This window comes from Bos taurus, chromosome 3 (genome assembly GCF_002263795.3).
Source record: "Bos taurus isolate L1 Dominette 01449 registration number 42190680 breed Hereford chromosome 3, ARS-UCD2.0, whole genome shotgun sequence".
Classification (NCBI taxonomy): Eukaryota; Metazoa; Chordata; class Mammalia; order Artiodactyla; family Bovidae; genus Bos; species Bos taurus.
The window spans coordinates 43,521,498-43,534,450 of NC_037330.1; the positions used below are offsets into that span (position 1 = coordinate 43,521,498).

Sequence of the window (12,953 nt, forward strand, 5' to 3'; positions counted from 1 at the left end):
CAGTGAACAGTGTTTATTATTATTATTAAATGTTTATGGCTAGAGAAAAGCCCTAAGAAACTGCTTCTGTGTGTATTATTTTTAATTTGCAGATTTGATGGGCAGGATTAATACCATTAAAATGATGTATCTTTGTTCAGCATGCAGGTTATCACCCATACCTTGGTTTTATAGTGATGGTTTTAGCAGTTCTTCAGCTTCTTTTGGCAGCTTTCAGACCACCTTTACATGACCCAAGGTACTTGTAGTCTTTATTTATTAATGCCCTTAAGGTAGATATCCTTAATTGGCAAGCCAATTCTTTTTTTTTTTTTTGCATTTTATAAAATTCAGTGATAAATTATATTTACTTAAAAAGGTTTTAAAATGTATTTCAGATAGCTGATGCCTAAGCAATAAGGGAAATTACATGCTTTTTATTCTCTTGGGAATTTATTGTAGTTCCATCACTTTAAAGAATACTGACTGGTTCTTTATTTGGTAGAAGGCAAATGTTTAACTGGACTCATTGGAGTATGGGAACAGCTGCTAGAATAATAGCAGGTAAGTAATTGTGATGCCACTTATTCATATATAATTGAAAATTGTTTATACTGCAAGTTGTAATTTGGCTTAAATGATTTTTAGATACATTAGTAACTGGAGTAATTGGTTGTTGAGGAGAAATCAGTCTTAAGCATTGAAATCCAGAAAGCAATTTCTAGAGGTAACTATTTAAGCTATTATTTCAGTTTCAAGGTTTTAAAAATGACTTTAAAACCCTCCTTTTAAGACTTCTTTTTAGTGTTTGCCTTTGCCAGCAGGATAAGTTATGCTGATGACCAAATATATAAGCAGCTCAGCTTGAGAGTCTGTCATGGATTGGGCTGAATCAGGCTTGGGGACCCAGCCCTCTGTCGCCAGGTTTTCTCCTTGGGAATGGTACCTTCCAGGGCAAGGTGTTTTTTAAATGTCAAGTATGATTTTGTAGTATTTTTTAAATGAATTAATTAATTTTAATGGAGGATAATTACATTACAATATTATGATGGTTTTTACCATACAAAAACATGAATTGGCCACTGGTATATATGTGTTCCCCTCCCCCAATCCTGAACCCCTCTCCCAGGTCCCTCCCCACTCTATTCTTCTGGGTTGTCTCAGAGCACTGGCTTTGGGTGCCCTGCTTCAGCCATCAAACTTGCTTGCACTGGCCATCTATTTTACATATGACAATGTATATATTTTAATGCTATTCTCTCAAATCATCCCACCCTCCCCTTCTCCCACTGAGTCCAAAAGTCTGTTCTTTACATCTATATCTCCTTGTGATGCTTTATGTGATAAATACCTAAGCTGATCTCCTGCCCTCACATTTCTATGTTCTATAGAAATCGTGGAAGAGGAGGTATAGTCAGAAGTGGCTTCCATACTTTTCCCCTCTCCTTCATTGTAGACTTAAAACTTTGGGCACCTCTTTCTTAACAATTGGAGGATTGTAATTATAATTTCCCATCTTAGCCTTTCTAGTCTTACAATAAAGACTAAATTAACTACTTGTTCTTAATTATTAATCTAATTCATCTCATAAACTCTTTTAGTATATTTCACTTGATATAATTCACACATGTATGCACACACATACATAGTTACCTCTTGAATTGTATTTTAACATGTGTATTTTCTTATAAATGTAGTGGCAGCAATGTTCCTGGGAATGGATTTGCCAGGACTGAATCTTCCTGGCCCATGGAAAACCTATGCAATGATTGGATTTGTAGCCTGGCACGTTGGGACAGAGATTATTCTGGAGATACATGCTTACCGACTCTCTAGGAAAGGTAACCTGCTCAAAGAGCAGTGTTGTAGAATCACTTTTATACAAACTGTTGGAATATAATTAGTTTCTCAACACTAATGGTTGACTCTTACATAGTACCTTACTAAAAATTTATTTCCATCACTCAGTCTATGATAAAAATAGTGGAAATTTTCTGCCTTTGTTTTTTATATTCACTAGTATTAGAATTTGTGAGTAAAATGCAAGGAAAAGATGGAAGCTTTTAGGGAAGATGCCTTCTTTGTAAGTACTTTTTTACTTTGCATGCTGCTCTGACGTGGGGCTACAATGAACTGAGAGCCCTAAATGACTGGAGCTGAGAGACCCCTGAGACGGAGGAGGATGAGATGCTCATCCATAGTCAAGACAGGGCAAAGCTGCAGATGAATTTTACCTATTCAACAGACTTCCTGAGTGCTATCACTTAAGTTGCCATCTGCACTGTATATAGCTAGCTAACCAGCGTGCTACGTAAGAAGGACTTAATACTTTGCCAGTGCTCTCTAGTGGCAAGGTCCATTTTGGCCCCAGTGCCAGGCAGGGTAAGATACCTGTAGCCATTAGTAGTGGAGAGATTAGCAGAGAATCAGTGACATGTTAGCCTGGTTTCTAGGCTAACTTCCTTTGTGTCCTAAGGTGGCCTCCTAAAAACAAAACCTCTTTGTTGTCTAGCGTGTGTGCTCAGCAGCTTTTTTGGAACTGAGTAGTAAAAACTGTCCTACCGTTTTCTGGGTCTTGATAGGGTAACATACATAGGATTTGAGTCCTTTTTTTTTTTTTGATTGGTATAGTTGATTTACAATGTTGTGTGGGGTTTGACCCCTAAAGGGACTTTTGATAACCACTAGATTATGGCTTGCTATTTAAAAAATATATATGTATTTAACACTTGGATTGTTAGAACTCTGACTAGAAAAAAATCCTTTCACATGTATGCTGTAGCCAGCTTGACCTGATTTGTAAGAGCCTTAAATATGCAAGAAGTTTGCAACATTTGGTCACTTGAAATGCAAGAATGTACATCTTGGAAAATTGCCAATGCTTCAAATCAGAGCTTTCTTTGAGACTGAGTTTACCTGCATACACACTGGCCTTACAAACTTTTGTTCTCGTTCTTGACAGTTGAAATACTGGATGATGATAGAATTCAGATCCTCCAGTCGTTTACTGCAGCTGAAGCAGAAGTAAGTTCTTTCTTCTTATTTATTGGCACAAACCTTAGTGATCGGAGTTTCCTTTTTTCATATCTCATTTTTTTTTTCTTTTAGGGTTATGTTTTTAAAAAGGTGGTGTTAGCAATTTATGTTTGTGGGAATTTGACTTTTCTCACTATGTTCTTATCTGCAATCAACCGTCTATGAGTGAGTGAAGACCTTGGCTTTTGCAGACCAGGTGATAATCACCATCAAGCCAAAAAACGTGATGCCTGTCCTGACTGCCTGGAATGTATTCATGAATTCTAATTAGGGAAGATCAGATCATGTCTATAGAGAAATTCTGAAATCTGGTCTTTAGAGATCAACATTCAGTAGGGTCCCATGGACTATAAACTGATGTCAAGGTTTATATATTATTCTGAGTCTTAATGGGAAGGTTGTGTTTGAGGAGAAGTAACTCAAATATTTTTTATGCTGAAATTTTAAGAATGTTAGCATTTAAGAAAAGAACTGTTTTAGAAAAACAAAAGGATGTCATTAGGACAAAATGGAGACTGTATTAAGGTAAATATCTTTTGGACTTAATGGTGCTGTTGTACTTTAAAGAAAACATTTATTTTTTACTAGTTTCTATGAATGGTCTTTCTTAGGACTTTTTCCCTTTCCCCTTTCCTTAAGAATTTTTGAGAAACATATTTTTCAGTCCAGTTTTTTAGACATGTCCTTTGTTTCATGTATTTTGTTACTTCCCTGATAAAGGTAAAAGTGGGGTTAACACCATTTCATTAACATTTGAATATATTATTAATATTATAATTTCTTTCTTAGCAGTGAAATGCACATGTGCATCTTTTGATTGCGTGTCTTCATATATTTAGCTACATAGCTAAAATGACATTTTATATGTTAATTGTTTTGACTATGAGATAAAGTCTTAGTATTTGGAGATTGTAGACTGGCATTTCAAAATTAATAAAATTCTTGTTAGCATTTTAAGAGTTACTCTCTTTCTTTGTGCTACTAAAATAATACGGATGATTCTGTTTTGTTAGAAGTTTCTGATACTAACCATGAATTAGAATCATCAATATTATTTTCCTTCCTATTTCAATAATTTCTCTTTTATGATTGGCTCTCATATTTGCTATGGGGATTTCTAGCCAGTGGGTGGCACCGTAACACTACTGCTTTGTTCCTGTTTCCTTGTGCTGATTCATTTTCAGTACTTAATATCTAGGGGTGGCATACCCCTTAAAATTCACCAGCTTTTAATATTTATTTGAAAAATTTCTTCCTTTGAGGGAATGATCACAGTTATAGGTTAGAATTGAAATTAGGGACCAATGTTGTTATTTTCTGGTTCTAATTTGTTTTCTAACCATGTTATTTAATAAACCATTGTTTGATACTTCTGTTTACATTTCTGTGACCTGGTAACAAATGAACACAACTATGTTAGATAGATAAAACAAGCAAAACTCTATATTCTTAAAATAAAAAGTTTAGGGAAGCATAGTTTAAACTTTTTTATGTTAAAAAAAAAAATACGATTGGTCCAAGGACCTAAATTCTATCTGGTATAAATAATAGCCTCAGTGATGTATCTTACACCTTTTTCTGGGTAAAATGATATGTTTTTGTCCTTTATGTAGGTGTTTATCATAAGTAGCTTAGGGTTTGAGATGTGATGTTTATGTGTTCATGTTCTATAAGTGCCAGGCTACTTACAGTCTACGCTTTCTTTTTGAATGTCTTTATATAAAAGCATAGGGCTTCCCAGGTGGCTCAGTGGTAAAGAATCTGCATGCAGTGCAGGAGATGCAAGAGACTTGCATCTGATCCCTGGGTTGGAAGATCCCCTGGAGTTAAAAAAATGGCAATCCACTCCAGTATTCTTGCCTAGAGAATTCCGTGGTCAGAAGAGCCTGGTGGACTACAGTCCATGGAACCGCAAAGAGTTGGACACGAGTGAGTGAGCATCCCTTTTTATTGGCTCAGTGGTAAAGAATTCACCTGTAATGCAGGAGACTTAGGTTTGATTCCTGGGTCAGGAAGATCCTCAGGAGGAGGTATGGCAACCCACTCCAATATTCTTGTCTGGGAAATCCCATGGACAGAAGAGCCTGGTGGGCTACTGTCCCTATGGTTGCAGAATTGGACATGACTAAAGTGACTGAACACGCATGCATACACATTTAAAGCATTTAAAAAAATATATAGATCACAGAGTTGGACACGACTGAGCAACTGAGCACACACACATAGAAATTTAAATGTATACTAAAATGTTTTTCTCTAATTTTCAATTATGAGGGGCTTAAAGGTTAATAAATTACATTTGACAAGGAAAGATTTAAGGAAAAGATGAACCTTGGTGTGTTTGGTTTTCAACTACATAATCTTACTGGATTTCCATTGCTGAGGCTAACCTGTTTTACTTTTCTTTTTACTAATTTTGTCTGTTGACACTGGAGATATCAATTGACAAACAGAGTTGTCCAAAGAAGTCTTTACCATTTAATTTTAGTAGACCAACAAACCTTTTCATTAATATCAAATTTATGATTCTTCTGCTTATGAATGGTTGATCTCTACAAATCGAAAATGCCTATTCTTTTTTTTTTTAAAGTAAGTATGGCATCTCTGTGCTCCAATAGTCTAATACATATTATTTTTTATTTATTTATTTATTTGGCTGCACAGGGTCTTTGTTGTAGCACACAGGATTTTCGATCTTCATTTGTGGAATGAGGGACTTTTTTTTTTTTTAGTTGTGGCATGAGGGATATAGCTCCCTGACCAGGGATTGAACCTGGGGCCCCTGCTTCAGGAGCATAAAGTCTTAGCCACCAAGGAAGTCTCCAAAATGCCTAATCTTTACTCCTCTCAATTTTCCTTCATGTTTTTGTAATAAACAACCTATTTTTTGAAAAAAGGTATCTTTTTATAGGATTGATTATTAAACTAAATGCCTTTATATTTTAAACCATGTTGCCCCTAATAGCAAAGCCATGGATTTTGTTCTTCAAGATGGATTCTTCTATAAGATAAAAATAAGTTTTTTTCTGGAATTGAGCTGTAGGAGTTGCTTGTATATTTTTGAGATTAGTTGTTTGTCAGTTGCTTCATTTGCTATTATTTTCTCCCATTCTGAAGCCTGTCTTTTCACCTTGCTTATAGTTTCCTTTGTTGTGCAGAAGCTTTTAAGTTTAATTAGGTCCCACTTGTTTATTTTTGCTTTTATTTCCAATATTCTGGGAGGTGGGTCATAGAGGATCCTGCTGTGATGTATGTCGGAGAGTGTTTTGCCTATGTTCTCCTGTAGGAGTTTTATAGTTTCTGGTCTTACGTTTAGATCTTTAATCCATTTTGAGTTTATTTTTGTATATGGTGTTAGAAAGTGTTCTAGTTTCATTCTTTTACAAGTGGTTGACCAGTTTTCCCAGCACCACTTGTTAAAGAGATTGTCTTTTCTCCATTGTATATTCTTGCCTCCTTTGTCAAAGATAAGGTGTCCATATGTGCATGGATTTATCTCTGGGCTTTCTATTTTGTTCCATTGATCTATATTTCTGTCTTTGTGCCAGTACCATACTGTCTTGATGACTGTGGCTTTGTAGTAGAGCCTGAAGTCAGGCAGGTTGATTCCTCCAAAATGACCCAATCAAAAAATGAGCCAAAGAACTAAATAGACATTTCTCCAAAGAAGACATACAAATGGCTAACAAACACATGAAAAGATGCTCAACATCACTCATTATCAGAGAAATGCAAATCAAAACCACTATGAGGTACCATTTCACGCCAGTCAGAATGGCTGCGATCCAAAAGTCTACAAGCAATGAATGCTGGGGAGGGTGTGGAGAAAAGGGAACCCTCTTACACTGTTGGTGGGAATGCAACCTAGTACAGCCACTGTGGAGAACAGTGTGGAGATTCCTTAAAAAACTGGAAATAGAACTGCCTTATGACCCAGCAATCCCACTGCTGGGCATACACACTGAGGAAACCAGAAGGGAAAGAGACACGTGTACCCCAATGTTCATCGCAGCACTGTTTATAATAGCCAGGCCATGGAAGCAACCTAGATGTCCATTAGCAGATGAATGGATAAGAAAGCAGTGGTACATACACACAATGGAGTATTACTCAGCCATTAAAAAGAATACATTTGAATCAGTCCTAATGAGGTGGATGAAACTGGAGCCTATTATACAGAGTGAAGTAAGCCAGAAAGAAAAACACCAATACAGTATACTAACGCATATATATGGAATTTAGAAAGATGGTAACAATAACCCTGTATATGAGACAGCGAAAGAGACACTGATGTATAGAACAGTCTTTTGGACTCTGTGGGAGAGGGAGAAGGTGGGTTGATTTGGGAGAATGGCATTGAAACATGTATAATATCATGTATGAAACGAGTCGCCAGTCCAGGTTCGATGCACGATACTGGATGCTTGGGGCTGGTGCATTGGGATGACCCAGTGGGATGGTATGGGGAGGGAGGAGGGAGGAGGGTTCAGGATGGGGAACACATGTATACCTGTGGCGGATTCATTTTGATATAAGGCAAAACCAATACAATATTGTAAAGTTAAAAAATAAAATAAAAATAAAAAAAAATAAGTTTTTTTTTAAGAAACAAATTCTGGAATGTTGTGGTTGGGATAACATTCATAACTGATGCTATTTTTGTTTGTATTGTTTTACTATCTTTGGAAATTATTCTTGGGGACATAGGTAACCTATGGCATAAGTTATTGAATAAATGACTCAAACTCACTTTAATTCCTACTTGGTTATCCAGATTTTGGCTCAAACATGTGTTAAGTGATATTCATCCCACCCACCTCCTGCCCCAGTACAGGCTGCAATGGGAGAAGACAGATGCAGCAGATGCCAACTAGGAAGCCCTAGGGGCACATGTAAATTTTGACTAAAGTTCTATTTATCTGTATATTCTGGTAAAGCAAGAAAAAACAAAACAAAACAAAGGTCCTTGTTTAAGATAATCCATTGTAGATGGGAATGAAAGAAAGATTTCTTCTAAACTCTTTTCAAATCAGATTAGGCTACATCCTGTCACTCTGTATATCCTGTTTCTCTCCTTGCCCAATACCCACCAGGCTAATCTCTGCACCCAGGTCAGATGGTCACCTGCCTGGAATGCCCCTTCTGTTCCCCTCTTCCTAGAAAAAACGAATTTATTAAGTTCTGGCTCAAAATGTTTCTTGTTTTTGGAACGTTCTTGACTGTTTCTTCTACATAGGTCTCTGCTGACCATCCTTATAAAGGGTGGGTTGGAAGGCAGCTAATCCTGTAACTACAAAGGACTGGGAGTTCGGGAGTGGAATTGGAAGACCTGAATATATACGTTTGGTTTATGAGACTCATGTTGTTGAGCAAGTCACTCATCTCTGAGCCTCATGCCTTCATCTGTAAGGCCCATCTCACAGGGAAGTTGTGAGGAAGAAATGAAGTGGTGCCAGCAAAAGATACTTTGAACAGGTTGTTGATGATGTCATTGCTTTTGATTACAGTGTTAAACTTTGGTAGCTTTTAAGCTATGAAATGTGTAGTTGTTATTTGGTAAAAGATTTGATGTTTACCTTGAAAGCATGATGCTAAGTGAAATAGCCAAACAAGAAAGGACAGCTATTATGTAATATTTACTTGGAGTATCCAGACTAATCATATTCATAGAGATATAAAGCAGAATGGTGACTGCCAGGGGCTGGGTTGGGGGGAGGGAGGAAAGAGGACTTATTGTTTAATGGATACAGATTTTCTGTTGATGATGAAGTTGTTTTGGAGATTTACGGTGGTGATGCTTACTTGTGATGATGACATTGTGAATTGTATCCATGCAAGTAGTTAAAATGGAAAATTTTGTGTTACATATATATTTTATCACAATAAAAAATTGATGTTTATAGGAATACTATCCATAATTGTCAATTGATAGAAACAGCCCATCTGCAGATAAATGAATAAGAAAGTTGTGATACATACATTCGATGAAATAGTATTTGGCCATAAAAAATGTATGAAATACTGATATGTGCTGTCACATGGATGAACCTTCAAAACATATGCTTCTCCATGGCTACCAGAGACATTGAAGGACTAGAATAAGAGGAACAACAAACAAACAACAAAAAACTATTATGCTAAGTGAATCAGACACAAAATGTCACATATGATGATTATGAAATATCCAAAATAGGTAAATGCATGGAGACAGCAGAGTAGTGATTGCCAGGGCCTTGAGGGGAGGGAATAGAGGAGGGAGTGAGAGTAAATGCCTAGTGGATATAAGGTTTAATTTTGGGGTGAGGAAAATGTTTTGGAGATAGATAGAGGTGGTGGTCATACAACATTGTGAATATAAGAAATGCTACTTTAAAATGCTTACTCTATCTTTTGTGAATTTCTCCCTAGTAAAACAAATAATTTATCTAATTACAACTCTTGGATTATACCTTTTGCTGGCCTTAAATTTGTTATCAGCTTAATTTCTTATTTCATTATCAAATAAGTTAATGTAATTTTATATTGTGCCTGGTTATGTAGCTTTAGTTTAAAGGAGAGGTAGTTCCTAGAACATATCTTTAGAAGTATATTGTCTTCATATGATATTCTTATTCACATGTAAAATAAATTCATATTACATTCACATGTAAAAGAATTCACATTAATATGTCTTCTTATTCACATATAAAAGAAATTGTACTGTACTCTGGGTTTCTGAGTTGGTGATGGACAGGGAGGCCTGGTGGGCTGCAGTCCATGGGGTCGCAAAGAGTCGGACACGACTGAGCAACTGAACTGAACTGAACTGGATTTCTTTCAAGAACCTAAAGAAATTTTTTGATTCCCAGTCAGATGCTAAGACATAGTAATCAAGTTCTGGGAATAAGAATTTCCTGAACCCACACATTCTAAATATGTGATTTCTACTGCCAGTAATGGCTAAGATCCTGCAAAATAGACTTTCCTTCAGAAAACTAGGATAAACTTCAAAAAGCAGCTATCTAAAAGAATAAGGAAAAATTTCGGAAAGAGAAATGACCAGAATCCCAAGGCCTGTTAATGATAGCATCTTCAGTATTATCTCAGGAGAGGAGGAACTAAGTTAATAATGACTGGAAAATCCCCAAATTTACTAAAGGCCTAACTTTACTGATTTATGATGCAGGAAAACAACTCAAGCAGGAGAATGTCGACAGTCATGCTTATACAAATCATTGTCAAACTCTTGAAAGCAAAAATTACAGAGCAAGTCTTGAAAGCAGAAAGAGAAAAATTAAGCATTCCAGACAGGGGAACAATGATTTGGTTAACATTTGACTTCCCTGGTGCTCAGACGGTAAAGAATCTTCCTGCAGTGCAGGAGACCGGGGCTCAATCCCTGGGTTGGGAAGATCCCCTGGAGGAGAGCCTGGCATCCCACTCAAGTATTCTTGCCTGGAGAATCCATGGACAGAAATGCCTGGTGGGCTACAGTCCGTGGGGTCACAAAGAGCTGGACACAACTGAGCAACTGAGCACAAGCACAGCACAGGGATCTTATGGAGCCCAGACAGAGTGGAATCACATCCAAAAAAGAAAAAAAGTCAATAAGAATTCTAGTTGCAGAAGAAATATCCTTCAAGAACGAAACAGAAATGAGAGGACATTTAAGAGAATTTGTTAGCACGTATGCACTACAAAATGCAAAAGGTTCTTCAGACTGAAGAGAAATGACAGCTGGACCCTGGGAAAGACATGAAGAAAACTCAAAATGATAAACAATTAGTAAATAAAAAATCCCTTTTGGACTTTTATGACCTAAGTTCTTTATAACAAATATGCCTGATTAAAGCAAAAAACAGTCTACATTTTTTTGTGGGGTTTATAATGTATGCAGATATAATGCATATAACAAGTTAGCATAAGGGATGGCAAGAGATAATGGACTCATACAGTTGAAAGGTGTCTGCATTTTATATGAAGTTATACAATGTTAGTTCTAAGTGAAAAGTTCAAGATGTATATTGTAATTCTTACAGAAATAAAAAATAAGACATATATAAGAAGCCAGCGGAAAAAATGATATAAAATCTCAAAATTATTTGCTGCTGCTAAGTCACTTCAGTCTTGTCTGACTATGTGCAACCCCAGAGACGGTAGCCTACCAGGCTCCTCCGTCCCTGGGATTCTCCAGGCAAGAACACTGGAGTGGGTTGCCATTTCCTTCTCCAATGCATGAGAGTGAAAAGTGAAAGTGAAGTCCCTCAGTTGTGTCCGACTCTTCGTGACCCCATGGACTGCAGCCCACCAGGTTCCTCCGTCCATGGGCTTTTCCAGTCAAGAGTACTGGAGTGGATTGCCATTTCCTTCTCCATAAGATAATTTAATTTAAAGGCTAGAAAAGAAAAATACAGGAGCAAAAAAACAAAAACAAAACAAAACAAAAAAACACAGTGGGGATAAAGAGAGAACAAGTAATAATATTGTAGGCCAAAATTCAACCACATTAATAATTACATTAAATGTTAATGGGCTAAAAACTCCAATTAAAAGCAGAGAAGGTCAGATGGATAAAAAAGTAAAACCCATGATATGATTTATTAAAATATAAAGGGACGGATAGGTTGAAAGTAAATAAATGGAAAAAAGCATAGCATGAAATAATAAGCTTGAGAAGGAAAAATGTCTGTTTCCAGCCAAAGAGTATCATCAGAGATAGACTCTACTTTTTATTTTTTGAGATAGACTCTTCTTAATTGATTATAGCATTAATATATTGAGAACTCAGTAAGTAACTCAAGAGTAGTGTAAACATCCATGAGCCCATACTGATTTAAATTAATGATTGAATAAATCAACAAATGAAGGATAATAGACAAATCTGTATAGAAGAATTTGAAATAATTGATACAGATACTCTGTCCTCAAGGAAAGTGAGCCTAACTTCCTATTACTTAAGTGTGGGCTGTGCGTAGTGACTTCCTGCCAATGCAGACAGCAAAAAGGAATGATTTTACAGTGAAGTAATCTGACTAAATTATATCAGCCAGTTTATCAAGGTCAACATTAACAGTGATAAATCATGTTGAAAGTATGTATCATTGACATGATCTGATAAAAATGGCACTTTACCTCTTTAGTCTTCCTTTCACAAACTTATGACCTCAGCTTAATCAGGAAAGTAATATCAGACAATTTGCAGTAGAGAGACATCTTACACAATACATGGATGGTAATTTTCAAAATTGTCAAACTTATCAAAAAAAAGGAAAGTCTGAAAAACAGTCATAGCCAAGTGGAGCCTAAGGAGACATGACAACTAAAAGTAATGTGGTTTTCCTTATACGATCTTGGAATTGAGAAGTACATTAGGTAAAAACTATGGAAATCTGAATAAACTATGCTGCTGCTGCTCCTGCTAAGTCGATTCAGTCGTGTCCGACTCTGTGCGACCCCATAGATGGAAGCCCACCAGGCTCCCCCATCCCTGGGATTCTCCAGGTCCTGGAGTGGGTTGCCATTTCCTTCTCCAATGCAGGAAAGTGGAAAGTGAAAGTGAAGTCGCTCAGTCGTGTCTGACTCTTAGTGACCCCATGGACTGCAGTCTACCAGGCTCCTCCGTCCATGCGATTTTCCAGGCAAGAGTACTGGAGTGGGGTGCCATTGCCTCCTCCGGAATAAACTATGAGACCTTAATTAATAATAATGTATCATTTTTGATTCATTAATTATAACAAATGTACCATACGAATGTAGGATGTTAATAATAGGGGAAACTGGGTGAGGAGCATATGGGAACTTTATATTATCCTCTGAATTTTTCTCTTAATCTAAAGCTGTTCTTTGAAATAATGTTGAATATAGTTGACTGTAGATAAAACAACTCTGGAGCATGTGTCTCCTCATCTCGGGGAGAAGGTGAGTTCTTTGTATAAAGGATAACTGTCTCTTATTAGATG

The 12,953-nt window shown here is 36.6% G+C and overlaps 1 protein-coding gene across 10 annotated transcripts in view; it reads left to right on the forward strand.

Moving 5' to 3' along the window:
- FRRS1 (ferric chelate reductase 1) overlaps nucleotides 1–3,972 on the forward strand; it is a 91,954-nt gene extending 87,982 nt beyond the window's left edge. For 8 of the 10 annotated variants that reach the window (XM_059884432.1, XM_059884427.1, XM_059884425.1 and 5 more), the window contains 5 exons: nucleotides 141–238; nucleotides 485–543; nucleotides 1,677–1,820; nucleotides 2,942–3,003; nucleotides 3,088–3,972. In XM_059884432.1, the coding sequence (XP_059740415.1) occupies nucleotides 141–238; nucleotides 485–543; nucleotides 1,677–1,820; nucleotides 2,942–3,003; nucleotides 3,088–3,180 (456 nt within the window). In that variant the 3' untranslated portion in view covers nucleotides 3,181–3,972. 10 annotated transcript variants of the gene reach the window in all.
- The last annotated feature ends 8,981 nt before the right edge of the window (nucleotides 3,973–12,953 follow it).